At 50.7% G+C, this 17,314-nt stretch overlaps 2 protein-coding genes across 3 annotated transcripts in view; one reads left to right on the forward strand and one right to left on the reverse strand.

Annotated features, from left to right (window-relative positions):
* VPS53 (VPS53 subunit of GARP complex) overlaps positions 1 to 12,708 on the reverse strand; it is a 61,649-nt gene extending 48,941 nt beyond the window's left edge. For both annotated transcript variants that reach the window (XM_057371918.1, XM_057371917.1), the window contains exons 1-4: positions 12,583 to 12,708; positions 9,966 to 10,046; positions 8,879 to 8,928; positions 8,046 to 8,112 (exon numbers count right to left, since the gene is read on the reverse strand). In XM_057371918.1, coding sequence (XP_057227901.1) covers positions 8,046 to 8,112; positions 8,879 to 8,928; positions 9,966 to 10,046; positions 12,583 to 12,666 — 282 coding nt within the window. In that variant the 5' untranslated portion in view covers positions 12,667 to 12,708. The remainder of the gene's footprint in view (positions 1 to 8,045; positions 8,113 to 8,878; positions 8,929 to 9,965; positions 10,047 to 12,582) is intronic.
* A 128-nt stretch (positions 12,709 to 12,836) lies between these two features.
* Positions 12,837 to 17,308, forward strand: TLCD3A (TLC domain containing 3A). Its single transcript, XM_057371919.1, has 5 exons — positions 12,837 to 13,135; positions 13,842 to 13,925; positions 15,971 to 16,184; positions 16,274 to 16,369; positions 16,702 to 17,308. Exons 1-5 carry the CDS (start codon positions 13,014 to 13,016, stop codon positions 16,969 to 16,971), a joined length of 786 nt encoding a protein of 261 aa, XP_057227902.1. The 5' UTR covers positions 12,837 to 13,013; the 3' UTR covers positions 16,972 to 17,308.
* The last annotated feature ends 6 nt before the right edge of the window (positions 17,309 to 17,314 follow it).

Raw genomic sequence — 17,314 nt, forward strand, 5'->3', positions numbered from 1 at the left:
CTCAGTTTTTACTGCATCACCCTGCCCTGCACATTGGTGTCTGAAGCACCTCAGTTTTTACTGCATCACCCTGCCCTGCACATTGGTGTCTGTAGCACCAGAAAGGTGTTGATGTGCTGTGACAGAGGTTTGAGTGACCCTGCTCCAGTGAGTAATTTTACACGAGTTTTACAGTCACACCTTAATCTGCACCAGCGGAGCAGTGTGGCTATTTAAATGCTAATTGTGAGAGTTGCACAACATGAAAAATAAAGCTTCCACAGCTTCTTCATGAGGCTTGGGCCTCATGGGGGGGGGTTATTGCAGCTTCATCATGAGCTCATGGCAGGTTATTACAGCTTCATCCATCACGTGGCAGGTGAGCAGCCACAGCCTTACCCCACGCCCARCATTAAACACTATTATCACACAGGTAAAACTCCCCGTGCAGACACTCATTATTCCCCTTATCTAGCTGAGAATAGCCAAACTGGGAGTCCCTGCCCTCCCTTTCTGTGCACACCCCGATTGCAGGTGTTTGCTGCACCTCCCTGTGCCCAGGACACACCTTGTCCTGCAGGGCCTCGGATAACCMAGCACCCCTGGCTGTGCTGCTCACCCTCACTCCATCCTGCAGCTGCCTGGCTCTGCTTCATCCCAGGGAAAGCACATTCAGTTTACCTGGGAAGTCTATAAATGACTCAGGGATTCCAGCTGATTTGTCTGCTGATGGGTTTGCACAGTGCAATCGGTGATATTTGCAATATCAGAGCCACGTCTGCAATATCAGAGCCTGACTTCTGTGGGGGACAAGTTTAGCAACTCCCAGTTGCATCAGATTTTGCAAGATGAATTCACATTCAGGTTCATTTGTTGGGCTGGGGTAGAGTTAATTTTCAKCACAAGCATGGAGCTCTTTCTCTGCCCCAGCCAAAATCAGCACAGGACGAGATCTTAATGGCAAAATATAAATGTGGGGAAAGGACAACCAGTCCAGGAACTCTCCAAACAGGGATTTCCAAGTGGAACTGCTGTCAGGTTTACCTGCTTTGAGCACGAAGCTGGAATAAATGTAACCAAACACCAAAAATGTGAAACAAAATAGGGAAAAAAAGGGGTGGAGGAGCAGGGAAAAATAATTAAATATGCACAGGAAGACCTAATCTGCCTGTTGTCAGGATTTCTATTTTCAGGCTGAGTTTTTGGCTTTGCTGGCATCAAAGGCACACAGGGCTGGCCACAGTCTGCAGCTTGCACTGCCTTCAACACCAGCAGCAGCAGCACCTGCCTCTTGCCAGCACAAACACGAGTCCACTCCCAGCCTGGGGCTGCAGGACAGGCACATCCCTGCTGAAGCACAAGGTCAAGCTCTGACTTGCTGCTGCCTTGCAGCAGATGGCAAAAGTTCTGCCAGAATGAGAATAAACAGCACTATTTCTTCTTGGCATGGMATTCACCTGAAACCCTGCTCAGTGAACGTGTTCTGGGCAAGAAAAAAGCTCAGTGTCTCTGCGAGGGAAGGACATTGTCCAACTGTCACAATTCACTAGGGAAATGACTCTGAATGAAACTCACTTTTGATTTATTTTGGCAGCTCAGCTCCTGCTTATTATTCATGGGTTACAAAGAATATTATGGGACTTTAATCACTCAGCTGGAGCCTTACAGAATCTGTGGCATGACTTTTCATAAAATATATAAAGTCACACAGCTTAAAATGCCATATTTAACCCCAATCCATTCACCATCTTAAAAGGTTCTGAAATCTAACACGAGTCATATTTCATATGCTCACATTTCAGAATAATGACCCATTCATAAAAAAAAATAAATAAAAAAAATCCAGGAGACAAAGCTTAGCCAGGCAGGAGAGAATGAATATAACTGAAAGATGGTGCTTACAACATCAGGGACTGTGACACAAAATAGCCCCCAAATATTTTAAAGACTTAGGTTTAATTAGTTATTAAGAGCTTATGACAGTCAGTGCTGTCCCAGCAGCAGGGCCACATCAACACCTTCCACGTCAGCCCAACCTGGGCACTCTGGCCAAGGAAGCAGCACAGGAATTTCATGGCTGAAAGTGAACACATGTTTAAATAAATAAATAAACAACAGAAAAGTACCTAGGGTAGACCTGTGAGCACTCAGTTCAGCGTGAAACACAGCCTGCAGTGAGAAAAGCCACCTCCACGCAAGGAGGTGGGGGAAGGGGAAAGGCTGGATATGCAAACAAAGCCCAAAATCAGCTCCCTGCCTGCCAGGCTGACACTGCCTGGAACCCASTGCTTGCAGAGCTGCAGGGGACAAGCCACTGACTCTGGTGACACCACCCAGGAGCTGCCCTAGGGCTCAGGACACTGCCCAGAAAAGCTGCAGAGGACCCCACTGCCCCCTGCCCTGTGCAGCACCTGCATCCCTCTCTTCATCTGCTCACTGTTCATCCTTATCTCCTCCTTCCTCCCTGTATTGATTCTGCAAAATGTTTCCTGGTGTCCGTTTAAAGAAAAGGAAAACCAGAAGAGTATTTCACACACTCCCAGCTATGACCTTGTCAAACCCACACAACCTGTGGCCATTTTTCTCTGCCAGACACAGCCTCCTCCTTCCACAGGCTTCAACTCTGCCAGACACTGCAGCACACCCAGGGCAGGGCAGGCTTGGAGTCTCCCCACAGCAGCAGAGCCCAGATGCTCATTTTCACATGCCAGGAGAAAGAACCAAAGGATGGGACGGCCAATTGAACTGTCTGGGCTCAGGCTGGGCAGCAAGGATATATTCATAATATTTAACTACAGCAGCTGCCATCCCTTTCCTTGTACTGCTAGAGTTATGAGAAAGAAAATATATTTCCCTGTTTTCATGGAGCAAAACAAAGAAGCAGGAGCCAACCAAAGCAATCCAAGTTATCAGCCTCTATCTTCAGCCATGGGAAACATCCACAGCTTTTCCCAGCCCAGGCACATCCATTTGCTCTTCTAGTTCACACTTCACTTTCTTTCAGCACTAATTGAGCCAGACCCTGATGTAGTCARCCACATTAAGCAATAAACCACATTTTTCTTTGAAATACAGTCCTTGTTTGATGTAACTTCAGTTGTTTATTCACGTTGTGYGCACGGGGCAGGAAGGGGAAGATGRACCAGATATAACAGAAAGAAATTGGCKGGGTTTTATTTAGATTCAAACTATCAAACCACAAATCTGTTTGGGATCTGGGGACTCCTCTGGGACTGTTGATCCAAAATGGATTTTAGCTGAAGTCACCTCACCTTTACCCACCCAGGCAGCTCATCCTGGCTGCACAAGCACCGTCAAGGGTTAAACCAGCAGCAAATGCAGAGGCTGCTCATTACAAGGACAAAAGCCTGATAGGTGAAGCAGCTTCAGCCAAACAACCAGCAAAGGCATGTCAGCAACTGTCAGAAAAATTACAGCCAGGCCGTGCAGGAGCTTCAGCAACGGACACAAGTGAGCAGTGACACATCAAACCGTACGGAGCGCGCTAAACGCTCGGCGGAAAAATCCATGGGAACTTTWTCTACTACACCCTAGGGCACAGGGGAGGGAAATTATGCCACAACTGGACAGCAGCTCTCAGCAAGGTCAGCCCACGCTCCAGTTCAGCAGCAGCTCTGAGACACAAAAAAAAATAAAAAAACCTTACAGAGGAAAAATCGAATAGCGCTGGCTCCCTAGGAACTGTTACAACTGAACCACGGCAGCTCCTGCATTCCCAGCCTCTCCCAAGGCATCCGAAATAGTCCAAGTCTGGGACTCCCAAGGAAAATTTTGTTACGCCCTACAGAGGAATGTTCCACCCACGGCTGTTGTTTCCTCCCATAAAAGGATCATTAGTGAGATAATTTCTGAGGTTCGGGGCATTGTCTGTGGATTTGACTGAAATATCGCACCAGGAAGGGGAAGCCAAATGAGCCAGACTATTTTAAGGCTTTTGCATTTGGAGGAAATTCTAGGGCAGAATTTCAAAAAGGCAGATGCTTTGAACTGGGAAATGTTATGCTTTGTGGAGAAGGGAGCATTCCTGTCTTTAGAGCTGCTTAAATAACTCTTTTGGGGCCACATCTATTTGATGGCCTTTATTTTTAGACTCAGAATGTGGTTTTTCAGACACCTCGCTGCTGATTTACACACACACACATGAGCAAGACTGTTTGGGGAACAGTTTAAAAGCTGATGGAGTACAAAAAGCTACCCTTAGATGAAAAWTTCTTATTGAAGCACCTTCTCATAGCTACAACTCACCTCAAAGCCCTGCTCAGGGTATTATCCCAAACATTATCCCAGCCAGCCAGGATGGGAGACTCCACCCCAGGGAGCTCAGCAGCTGGTTCTGCAATTAGGATTTTGGACTTCCTACCCCTAAAATATCCATTTCCTTAAGGAGAGCACATTTCCACAGCAGCACACTSCATATTCCTCACTGGGTCAGACTGGGATTTAGGTTGCTCTGACTGGGACAGTAACACGCAGCACTGCCCAGATATGTCTGTGCTGGCAGCGTTCCCTCGCCTTCAGTTATCAGCAAAATGTTATCCTGCTCTCAAAAGCAAGACTGGGCTCCCCTCTTCTGGACAGCTGGGAAGGTGCAGCTCTCAATAAAGCTCCTGCACAAGGCAGGGAGAGCTTTTTGYTGGGCTCAGTTGGTAAAAAAATCCTTCCCCCAAAAGAAAACAAACTGCCGAGGCTGATGGCCTCAGCTTGTCTTCTAAGAACTTGCCTGCTCTCTAAAAAAAAGGTTGGGTGGGTTGATAGTAAACCCCAGAAACTTGGGCAGCACTTGAATCAAGTGCCTGCAAGAGAATCCCAACGATTTTTTTGGCAGCTATGGCTGACAGGAGATGGGAAACCAAGGCTGAGCTTTCCAGGTGCTCCCTCACCTGTGAGGTCAGCAGGGATGGACCAGATTGGGCAGCCAAGGGCAGGGACACAGCAAAGAACGTTTTCCTGGTTCCTCTCTGACTTAAACAATTCTTTTTCTTCTGCCACTGCATCCAAGGCTTGTATTTCTTTGGAAGGAAGTCAGAGACTGAAAGGATGTTTATTCAAACTATTATTTACCCCTCAGACAAGGACATCTCCAACACGACRCAGGCAAACACTGACTGCAGTTTGTATCAGGGGCTGTTGTTAGGAGAGAATGTGACTCCAGGCAAGAGGTTTTTGCMAAACACCTTCCAGGCCCAATTCTGCAATTAAACACACAGGATCCTGAGCTCCCACTGAAATTCAAGCAGCTACAAAATCAGAGCTCAGATGCACTTTTATTTATGATTTCAAGGAGACGATGGATTGCAGTGTTCCTCTTGGATCTCACTGTGTCAAGGGATGGAAATCAAAAGACAGGAATTTCTCAAAAATTTTTGGCTTTTCCAAAAAGCCAGCCTGCTGCAAGCACTGTGCACTACAGGCTATAGACATCTCTCGTGGTATTAGTTACAAATGGAAAAAGATTAGAGATAAAAACTTATTGATGTGGCTGCTTTCAAGCTTTGTTTCAAACCTCTTGCAAAGGCTGGTTGCCAACTGTTTCCTTATTAACCAGGGGTGGTTTGCAGTTGTGGTTATGATGATAAAATGCAATAATGATCCTCATCCTGGGCTGCCTAAAGGGAGAKGCTCACAGGATGACACCATCTATCCACGTGGATGTGTCAATCCAGTTTTGCAAGGAAATACTGGTCTTGAGGATACAAGTTTCCACAAATTTAGTAACCACAGATGATCAGCAAAAAGAAGAACTTATTTTTGCTGTGGGACCAAACTACCAGAAAAATTAAATAAGGAGAACAGCAGCACCAACTCCCTTCCCAGCACAGCACTGAGTTGCCTTAACAGCACCTTGTTTTCAGTTGTTTCAAAACAATTTCTTACCAAGCACTGGAAAATAAAACCCTTCCTCTCCAAGTGGGAGAAGTCAGGCCTCTTGCTCTACAAAAACATTTCCAAGTGTCCTTGATTCCCCTGAGAATATGCTGGTGAAACAAAGGCACTTTTCAGCACAAGAACAGGCAGCTGAAGCTGGAAAACAAGGTTTTCACCCCCACAATCTGCTATCAGCAGGGTGAAAACAACAGTCATGTGAAAAGGGCTGCTCACTCCCCCACACAGCACCCAGGWTACTCAGGGGACACAGAGCAGGGGTGACAGCGACAGCAAGTGTTTCTTCTAGGTTTACTCTGATTTTGGGGTGACAAATAKGAAATATCCATCCACAAAATGCAATTCAAGAGTTCCCCACCACTGCAGGGCCCTGTGACCTCCAAGGCCTGACTTGCTGATGCTCCTTCACTTCCAAGACCCAGCCAAGTCTTGCCATTCCAATGGTCTGAAAAAATGAAAAATTGCACAGAAAAAATGCACATCCAGGTGTGAAAATTATGGGCTTGGATTAGAAACAGGGAAAGAAAAAGCTCGCAGCATTTCAGAATCAAAGTGCTTTTCTTCCCAGAGAAATAACACTTTAAATAATTGAATGGTTTCAGTATTTGTTAGGATCTTCAAGTAAGAAACTACAGTTGTGCTCCTGGGAGATTGTCTGGCCTCAGCTCATGCAACTGCAAGCTCTGGCATAAAGTTTGCTTCTATCTTGCAAAAAACAGCAAAGTGAGGGAAAATAGGAAAATTCACAGCTAAATAAAGGAATATTTGTAATGAACTGCATCTCCAAGCCACCTGAAATGTCCTGCACAGACACAGATGTGCACACTTGAAGGGYTTTACTCAGTCAGGAGTTTAACAACCAAACAAAGGAAGGGCAGCACAGAGAGCTCTGCCTTGCTGGTGCTGCAGAGCAGGGCAGTGTCCAGGTCCATCCCTACACACCTTGGAGAACTTCAAAGGGACGGAAGAGTGACAAAGCACAGACACAGGACAGAGCTCTAAACAAAGCTCAGCCATCCCCACAGCACAGAAATGCTCCTGTTATCCCACAGGCACAGCTTGCCCTGGCAATGCTTGTTTTCATCCTTTTCCCCAAGTCCTGAGGACTCCGGACAATTCTCACCCACAGCTCTTCTCAATCTCACTCTTTTGTGGTCTTTTCTGAATTTAACACCTCAAATGGGCCCAAAAGGTTACAACAGCACCAGCTTTYCAATCAAACTCCCCAAGTACTGCACCAGTTTCCACTCCCTCCTCAATTTCTGTAATTGCCTCCCCACTTGAGTTCTTGTCTCATTCCTGCACAGCAATTACAGGCAGCACCACTCCCAGGTAAACCACATCCCAAGCACATCCCCAATTTAATAGCAGTACTCAGACAACCATGATTAAACTTCTGCTAGGACAGATGAGTGTCTCTCCTGTTTTTCTAAAGSAATACAAAAGCAGGGACAGGTTAAATAATTCCCTCGAGGTCAGGGGCWCTGTGGCAGAGATAGGATTAGGAATAGATATCAAAGGAGTGGGAAATAGAGAGTCACTACCCCATGCCAGCCTTCAGTCTGGTATTAAGAARTCACTGAGGAACCCTGACTGATGGTTCAAGGGTCAATGYTCCTGCTCTGAAACAGGACAGRAAAYAGAGCCATGCCAGGTGACACCTCAAAATCAGCTGAGCACTCACAACCCCTGTGCTCACCGATATTGCACTCCCAGCAAACTCATCTGTCAGGTGAAAGACAAATGAAAACCTGAGAGCTGGACAGGAGCTGCGAGAGGAAGYGGCAGCCAGTGATCAGCACAGTGACCAACAACTCAGAACACCCCAGCAAACAACTCAGTGAAAAGGACAAACAGCCTTGTATTGATCCCCTCCAGCACTAAATGTACCTATTCAGTRCTCGTTTTATCATCAGCTTCAGAGCAGCACACAGGCCTCCTGCTTCTGCTTGTGATCTTTAAATCAATTCCTCATTCACTTCCCTCCAGAGGGTGACAGGAAGGCAGTCAGAGCAGCTGCTGAGTGAGCAGCTCACAATGTCACCAGTGTAAGGGGCACAGAAACAGCTCGGTGACAACAGCAGTGGGGCTTTGCCTGCCAGAGTCATTCCTGAGAGTGGCATCCCAAGAGGAGAACCCCTGGCATTGCTGGCTGCACGTACCTGCCTGCCATCCTGTCCCACGTTGGTCTGGCCCCTCACCACAGTTCGAATGTTGTCATCCAGCCTCCTGCAGAAAAAAACCCTCAGTGTCAAACTCAATCTCTGTGAGCCTGACCCAAACAACCAGGGGGATCCTGAGAGCTACAGAATGGATTTACAATTAAAAAACCTGATGTTACCAGTGTTAAACTCACTATTCCCCCCTCTCCCCTTTCAATATCACTATCTTGCATAATTTAAAACTCCTRTTGCAAAAATAAAAATCCATTTCCTAATTTAACCCAGGGTTYCTTGCATTCCTGTTCCCTTAAGCAATACTGTCAGCTCTCCCTTGTCTGTTTGCATTTCAACTTTCCACATGTTGAAGTGCTCTCTCCATCATATGGCCAGCATAKAAAATTTAAGTATTTCATGCACAACTGTGTTTATTTTGTACTTTTAGGGCAAATAATTAAAAAGTACACTGTGAGGAATTTTACAATTTATATTCTTAACCCACGAACAAKAAATTATTGGCAGCTGAGTCTTTTGGCAGTTTGCTCTCTCAACCTTCAAATTGTACTAAAATTTGATACTTTTTGATTCTTAGTTGTTTTTCAAAGCTGCACTTTGCAACCCATCAGCCTAAACAACATGAAAGGCATGTAACAGCGGTGAAACATAAAAAAATACAATAATTGTCTCTGTGCCATTATTAGACTCCAGGCTGATCCTATCCATGYCTTTTAAACACACTAAATCTTATAAGCTGTAGTGCAAAAGCTGCRTTTATGAAGCCTTGGTGACAATCAGACCAGGCCATCTGAGATGCAATGAAATGAAGAAATATTTACCTTATTTTCAATCTGATTTTGTTCACAACTTCATCGATGTTTGCCAAAGACTGGAACATAAAAAAAAAAATTCAGAGAGAAGTGAAATGGTGAATGTTTTACAGAGAAATATGTCAGCTSTGAACACTTTATCACACAGGGCACTTGAGGAAGAGGAGAGCAATGGCTTCACTCTACAGGTGGAAAACTGAGACAAAACAACTCAGCTGCTTCTCTGTCACATCAGGAAGAGCAGAAAAAGACAGCTCAGGGCATCCCCCATCCCTGAGCTCTGCCTTGTCCTCTGTCAGCAAAACTGTGTGACAGTGACCTCCAGTGGGCAGCGGGGATGGGGACAGAGCCTTTGCCTCTGGGCTGAGACCCCCCTGCAGAGCCCAGACAARCAGAAAATGGGCTGGAAGGAGATGCAGTGAAGGCACTGCTGGGGAGAGAGCTCCTCGCTGCTGGCAAAGGGAGAAGAGCCAAGCTACACCGCTAGTAAAAGCTGCAAGCCAAAACCACCAGTGCTGCAGAGGATTTCAGACATGGCAGTGCTGGAGCAGCCTCAAAACACAAAYTTCAGCTGTAGAAACATCTCTGTTTTGCAAGAAGTTAATCCAAAACTCCCCCTGGGGATGAAGTTKGGAACACAAAGCACGGATGTGAGCCCACAGCAACCTCATTCTTTAAATCTCAAAAGAAACAATGGGGTTCAAACTCTGCTCTGACATTGTAACACCTGCCTGATTTGGCTGGAAACGCCAGGAACTCACCAATGATTGATGTATGGCAAGTTAAGACATTTACTCCATCTATACAGAAAACTAATTTATTTCTACAGATCAAAGCAGGACTTTCACTGCAGCAAGCACTCTGGGTGGAAGAGACCACAGAACGACAGCAAACCTTGTGAGATGCAAATTTAAGAAGTGATAATTGTTAATAGTCTCAYTTCCTGTGTTTTGGTTTAAATGAAAAGGTTTGGTATAGGTTTAAACACTACTTTGGTCATTTGCCATCAGGTTACCATGACAGTARAGGCTGGAAGCAAAATCTGATAATAAAAAGTGTGAAAATAAAGTCTGAGAGTATTTGGGGCATCACTTACTTGCTCAGTGGGAAAGAGAGCATTTATATACTCCACAGCATTGAAATCTGCTCTGTCCAGGGGATCTTGGCTGGGAAATACCTGGAGAGAGGGAGGAAAACAAACACAGTCAACCATCACTGATAATTTCTGTAACTTTACAAAGTTCCTACCACTTTTCCTTCCTCCAGCACCCACTTCCCATTGCGTTTCACAGCATTTCTCTAACAAGTGGCCCAGCTCTGCAGGGCTCTGACCTCTGAAAAATTACTGTGGACTTTATCAGCCTGGATAAACACAGATAACTCACACAGACGATTCTACACACAGCCCTGGCACAAYCCATCCAGGAATTCCCAAGACACACGAGTCAATAATCACACATCCTGAACCATCCTGATGCTTTTGTCTGGGAACAAACCCCAGTGCTCAGGCTCTGCCCTGCTCTTGGCAAGAGCTTTGCCAAGCCCTGTGGTGACAGACAGAGAGAGGGTTTGTTTCTCACAAAAGCCAATGTAATAGGAAACGTGATGAATTAAGGAGTGGTTGTACAAGCTCTCCTGAGACTTGGGTTTGCCACTTTTCACAGAAGAGGGAGAGAAACACGATCTGCTGAATGATTTGGGAAGGGGGAAAGCAGCTGTGGTGCAAACAGATCTCATCTCTCCTCAGGAGTTCAAACAACACAAACACGACTGCCAAGCTTTGCTTTTCATCCCCACAGACTAAAGCGTGGTGCTGTCCCTTCTCTGCTGTCACACTGAAGCTGTGGATGTCCCATCCCTGGAAGGGTTCAAGGCCAGGCTGGATGAGRTTTGGAGCAAGCAGCCTGGGATAGTGGAAGGCATGGGAGGAGATGATCTTTAAGACATGATCTTTAAGGTCCCTTCCAATCCAAAATGATATTTATTTCATATTCACAGAGCCATCATCATATTTACAATGCTCCATGGCCAGCCTGGCAAAAGCAGAGCTGACCCTACAGCATCCCCCTGCCCCTTGAAAGCCTTCACACCTGGGCACATGAAGCATTTATGCTGATTGACACATTYTGCACTGTAAAATCAGTGATTCTGTGAGATAAAAGCAAATTCTGCCTGAACCAGCCCTCTTGGGCAGCTTTCCCAGTCACTCYCGTGGCCAAGGAGCAGCAGGCAGCACTTAAACATGCATGAGRTCGTGGTGAGTGAGGAAAATGCTCTGACATCACCCCACTGTAAGGCCACAGCACCCAGCCCGCCCTGCTCACAACTCACACTCAATCAATCTCCACAAATTCCAAATCTCCACAAGTATGAGGAGCAGATGAAACAMGAGGTGAGATGGAAGATAAAGGCCGGTCAGGAACTGCACTCAAACTGCAGATAGAGATCAGTGCTGCAGGCAGCTGGAGCAGCTACAGGAGCTGTCACTCCCAGGAGTTTGTCACAACCTATTAATCAGAAATGCTACTCCAGGTTTGGTGGAGCACCAGTTCTGCCTGTGCTCCCCACCCTGCTTCAGGCAGGGCAGCTGAGCCAGCTCTGCTCATTTAACCAGAAATGGGCAGGTTTTACCCCAAACTGGTTCAGGAACATTGAACAACTTTATTATTGGGTTGAAAAGTGCCAGTGAGGAAGTGTTGGAAGGCAGCAGGCAGTGTCATCCTCAATAAGTCCCAGGGCTCAGGATGTGAATATTTACCCACAGCTTTACTGTCTGTTAAAATAATTCAGCCAGGCATGTAGTGGATTMTCCACTGCTCAAAATTCCTAAGTGCAGAGGATTTTTCCTCTGGACAGGCTCTAGGACCCCTTTAGAAGCTGCCATTTAATGTAGCAGTTCCCAAAGTCTCCCTTTGCTCTTCGAGAAGACCCACAAGCCTCAACTCCCAAGAAAGTGCAAAAACTTATTWAAATGACACTTTGTGAGACAGATACTGCTGCTGCCCAGAGTTCTGCTACAGGAAAAAGCCCTCAAGATGGAAGGGTTGGCTGCAGGCAGCACAGGCTCAGTCACAGAGGACAAGAGACCTTGTTTTACCCTGGGTTCTCGTGGGATTTTGATGGACTCCAAGTGCCACGAAAGGTTTCAGGGAACACTGAATCATAGAATACCCGCCGTTGTGGGGGACCCACAAGAATCAAGTTCAACTCCAAGCCCTGCCCAGGACATCCCAACAAGCTCACCCYGTGCCTGAGAGCGTTGTCCAAAGGCTGGCAGTGCCCAGCACCCTCAGCGTGAAAAAAAACCCCATGTGTATTCACCACAAGTCAAACCAAGATATTTCGATTATCCTCATTTCAACCGAGCCACAGGCACTGGACTTCACTGGGATGCTTTCCACACCACGTAACATGTCTGCAATTAGCGACGGAGCCGCCACAGCACCACCAGCACCGCACGGCTGACAGCGACGGCGACACGACGAGCCGCGCTCAGCCCCCAACACGGGCCCGGGATCAGAAGGTGCGGGCGCACCCGGGGCTGACGGGGCTCGGCTCCACACCGGGCACGGSCACCSCGGGGCTCCCCGGGCCCAGCAGCGGAAGGCCCGGAGCCGGCGGGGTGGGGCTCGGAACCGGCCGCGGGGCCTCACCGAGCGGCCCCGGGCCGCGCCCGCACCTGTCCCCTGAGCGGGGGGACCCGCCCGGCGCACCTGCTCGATGGCGGCCTGCACGGCGGGCGCCAGCTCCAGCGCCGCCTCCAGCCCGGCCTCCAGCTCCGGCTCGTCCTCCTCCATGGCGGCGCTGCTTCCGCCGGCAGCGCGCGGGGCGGGGCGGGGCCGGCGTGAGGGGCGTGGTCCCGTGATGGGGCGGGGTTTGAATAATCAGGGGCGGGGTTTGTGAGGGCGTGGTCTCGATGAGTGGGCGGGGTTTGCGCGGACGGGGGCGTGGTCTCCCGCCCGGCGGAGCGGGGCGCGTCCCGGCGGCGGCGGGGGCGGGAGCGGCGGGGCTGCTCCGGATCGAACCGAGCGGAGCCGAGCACAGCCAAACTGAGCCGGGCCGAGCTGAGCTGAGCCGAGCCGGGCTCTCCCGCCGCCCGGCCGGCTGTTGACAAGCGGCGGCGGGAGACAACGCGGTCGTCCCCATGTGGCGGACGCTGGCCCTCGCCTCCGCCTTCTTCCCGGGGCTCTTCATTCTCTGCATCCGGTTGCTGCGCTGGGCCGCCCCGGGATGGAGCCTCAAGGACCGCATCCTCCTCAGCGGCAGGTACGGGCGGGAGCGGCGGAAGGTGACGCGCACCGCGGCGGGACCCACCGGGACCGGGATGGGGACCGGGATRGGGACCGGGAGCAGARAGATCCGARCGGGCCAACAGCASCGAGACCCTCTGGCCGTGAGCCTGGACCCGGGGGTGTCCCGGCTTATGACGCTCCGGAAGACAGCTCTTGGCTGTCCTGAGCCCAGATCCCGCGAGGGGAGCAGGGACCGGCGGCAGGAGCATCCTACCGAGGGCGGGCATCATTTCCTGAGTGCGGGCATCCCCCCCGAGCGTGGGCATCACCCCCCGACCCCCCGAGCGCGGGCATCCCCTCCCCCGAGGGTAGGCATCACCTTCCGAGCGTGGGCATCACTTCCCGAGGGTGGGCATCACCTTCCGAGGGTGGGCATCACCCCCCAGCCCCGCCCGGCCGGACCCCGCCCCGCGGTACCGATGTCGGAGCGGGGATGCTYCGGCGCAGCTCTCCCTCTGCCCACGGGGAACCGGCAGCGCTACCTCCGACCCACGGGGGTGGAAGGGACGAGACCTGGCAAGAATCSCCCGGGAGGCAGCGCCTGGCACAGCCACCCCGACACGTCCTCGCCGCACGGAGCGGTGTCTGAGTGCCACCAGCTCTGCCAGCGCCAGCCCTGTGCCTCGGCCCYTCTGGGGTCACATTTGGGGTGACTCGTTTCCTCTCTCTCTCACTTTCAGGCTGGTGTCAACGGTCCAAGCCACGATGGCAACGGTGTCRGGGATCACAATTGTCCTCAGCTGCAAGAATGTGGTGTCTGACAGGTAACCCAGAGCCCCCCTGGTCCTGCTGCCCCATGGGGCCGGAACGTTTTCTGCCAAAGACTTGCATGCACAAAGGGGAGAGGAAAAACAGTTTCATGTTCCTCTTTCCTCCACTTGGGCTGAAAGGGTTGGGCAATGTGCTGTCTGTACACCCCCTGAACAGCACTGGCTTGCTCAGGCCTGGGGTTGCTCTGCCAGCACAGTCCCCTCCAGAGGATGGGCTGTGAAATGGGMTGAACATGAGCTAAAAATAAAAACATCATCATGGGGTAGGGAGTCTCCTTGTTGGAAGCTGAAATTGCTACAGAGTCAAGCAGACCTGGTGAGAACTGATTTTAGAGGTGCATCGCCTTCTCTCCACCAAAGGGATTCTGAAAGAGCCCAGAAATGGTAAAGTCAGAATGGAGTTTGCTCTGAAGGGAAATCCTGCTGCCTTGTCCTCAGTGCTCTGAGATAAACTGCCCAGAAGTGGCTCTCAGGAGGAGTGATAGCGTAATCTGGGTCAGAAGACTTAAAAACAGAGCTATTATCCAGACTAGCAGAGGGAAGATTGCAGGAGGGAAGAATATAATTATGCCGAGCTGCAATTCAACTGTCACACACCGATTTTAGGGTGATTTTTARGAAGGGCTGCCACTTTGGTCATGGCAGATTTGATTTTAAAACACAGATATGAATTGTCCTGCCTTGCTCTAGATAGCGATACCCATCCAGATTGCTCAGTCCTGCTTCACCCAGGCAATGTGTCAGTTACCTTTTTGCTGTAAAATAAAATTTCTGCCGTATAGATAAGGCAGATGATGAATCCCAGAGCCACACAGACGGGAGGTGCTGCCAGCAGCCCTCCTTCCCCCGGAGCTGTCTGCTTGCCCGGGTGTACTCAAGGCCAAGGGCTCTGTGCAAACACTTTGTGGGCAGAGACCTAGATTTTCTTTGAATCTGGAGGAAATAGAGCCCAGCACTCAGCAGGGAAGGCCTCGGAGAATGACAGCAAGACAGCGAGCCAGGAAACATCACAAAGAYTGCAGTAAAATTTGCCAATTTATTTACAGAGGCAGACAATCGTTACATTGCCGGCGCTGTAATTGCCCTCCAAAGCCCTGGGCAAGTTTTGCAAACACAATCACTCGCCACCCCTGCTTCACACCGCTTACATCTTTCCATCTGGAACGGGAACTCCTGCAACAGAATTTTTCCTGGGATGGCAGGAGAGCAAAAAGAAATTTGAGCCCCAAGTTAGGTTTTCTTTAAGCAGTAGAGTGATTTTGGTTTTTTTTTTTTTCTTTTTCTTTTTTTCTTTTTTTTTTAATCAGTGTGATTTTGCTCAGGACTTTTTAAGGAGGTTGGTGTCCCTGTAGAGCAGGGCTTGCTGCTGGCCCAGATTGTGCAACCAGGATTCCAACATGCTTTGGGAACAGGCAGCTGCCTGCAATTATTTCCCAACTGACAAACGCCTCATGGGGGTTTATTGCCTATATTGGATATTTTGTGCTTSCCTCTCCAAACTCCATCCCTGGTTAACTCTGAGTTCTCCACGTGCTTCCCAAACATCCTCTGGGTCAGGCAGACAGCTGGTACAGCGTGACAGGCAGGAGGGACCCAGGATTGGGGGTTTTGCACCACTGAGCACCAGATCTGGGGGTGCCAGGGCTTAGGGGAGATCACCTGCTGCAGAGGTGTCAGTGTGGTGCTGGATSCCCAAAAACGCTGTGCCCTGGGCTCGTGCAGCACATACCCGGCTGTGGGGCTAATCAGGATCCTTCATTAGCGCTGTGTTTGTGCTCAGCAAGGCCGAGCTCAGTGCCTGGCACAGCCCAGCAGGAGCGAGGCCAGCGCCGAGAGCCGCCCTCCACACGTACCAGGTACCTTTCCTCTGGGTCACTCTGTACCTGCTGAGCCAGACAGACTGAAAATTCTTCCCCTTTCAGCTTCAAAACCCATTGAAACGGTGCCATTTCAGTCCTAAAGGCTCTCTCCCATCTCCCAGAGCATCACAAGGTGCTCGGAGGGGTTGTGATGCCCCTGTGTGTGCTGCTCCTCCCCAGGCACTGGCTGGCTGTGGAGTACATCTGGGTGCTGGTCCCCTACATGACCTATGACATCTACGTCATGTACCTGTGCCACTGGCACAAGAGCCTGGAGAAGGGCATCGTGGAGAAGAAGCACTCGCTGGCCAGCGTGTGGAGCTTCCTCCTGCAGGAGAGGCTGATGGTCACCCACCACCTCTTCATCCTCATCGTGCTCACCCCCATCACTCAGGTAAGGGCTGCTGCAGGAGCCCAGGATCTCCTGGACATGCTGGCCACCCCTCCAGAGGGCCCCGTGCTCACTGCTGGCTTTTTTTACAGCACTTCAGGGGAGAGCTGGGCGACTTCTTTGTGGGCTGCATCTTCACAGCAGAGCTGAGCACGCCTTTTGTGTCACTGGGCAAAATCCTCATGCAGGTAGGTGAGGAGGGATGGAGCTCAGGGCTGGGAGCCCCACAGCACTTCATCCCCTGTCCCTGTTCATGCAGTGCCTGAGCTGGGGGTCTGGGAGAGGGGCAGCCCCAACCTCCCCTGCAGTGCTGCCCTCCTCCTCCCAGTGCCCCATCCCTTTCCCCCAGTGGCATCCCGGAACTGGGGGGCTGTGTCATGGGCTGGTGCTGCCCYCTCCTGCCTGTCCCTCCCCTGCACCACCCTGATTCCCACCCCAATCCTCTGCCCCACCTCCCTTCCCCTGCCCTCCACCCCAGCCGGGTGCTGCTCACRCCACCTTCACCTCCTTCCTCCCCCAGCTCAAAATGCAGGACACTCTCCTGCACAAGGTGAACGGGATCCTCATCCTGGTGACCTTCTTCCTGTGCCGCATCCTCCTCTTCCCCTTCATGTAYGCGGCCTACGGGCGCCAGGTTGGGATCCCCGCGTACCTGGTGCCGTTCCGCATCCCCCTGCACTGCAACATCGCCAACGCGTCCCTCATCGCCCCCCAGCTCTACTGGTTCAGGCTCATCTGCCGCAAAGCTGCCCGGCTCTACGGCGGCTCTCCCGCCCACCGCAGCAGATAACGGAGCCGGGAACGGCAGGGGCCGGCACAGGGGGGCCCCCGGCTCTTCTTCCACCGGGGAGCGGCGCGGCGGGAGCAGCGGTTCCGTCTCCAGCGCCGTGCCAGGCAGCGCCAGCCTGGGCTGGGAAGGTTTTCCTCCAGTGCCTCGTGTTCCTCCTGCTGGGGTGGGAGCCGGCTTGGAAGCAGCACATTCCTTCTGGGATCCGGCTCTGCGGCGCCGCCGAACTCAGGGTTACACGAGAGGGGTTTGCTGMGGCCCCCCCGGCGCGTCTGCAGGGCTGACACCGGACACCGGAGCAGCACGGCCGGAGCAGCCTGCGGTGGATGCTGCAGCGGGGATGGAG

The sequence above is a fragment of the Malurus melanocephalus genome, unplaced genomic scaffold (assembly GCF_030028575.1).
Source record: "Malurus melanocephalus ecotype Western Australia unplaced genomic scaffold, MMel_1.1 scaffold_162, whole genome shotgun sequence".
In the NCBI taxonomy this organism is placed as follows: domain Eukaryota; kingdom Metazoa; phylum Chordata; class Aves; order Passeriformes; family Maluridae; genus Malurus; species Malurus melanocephalus.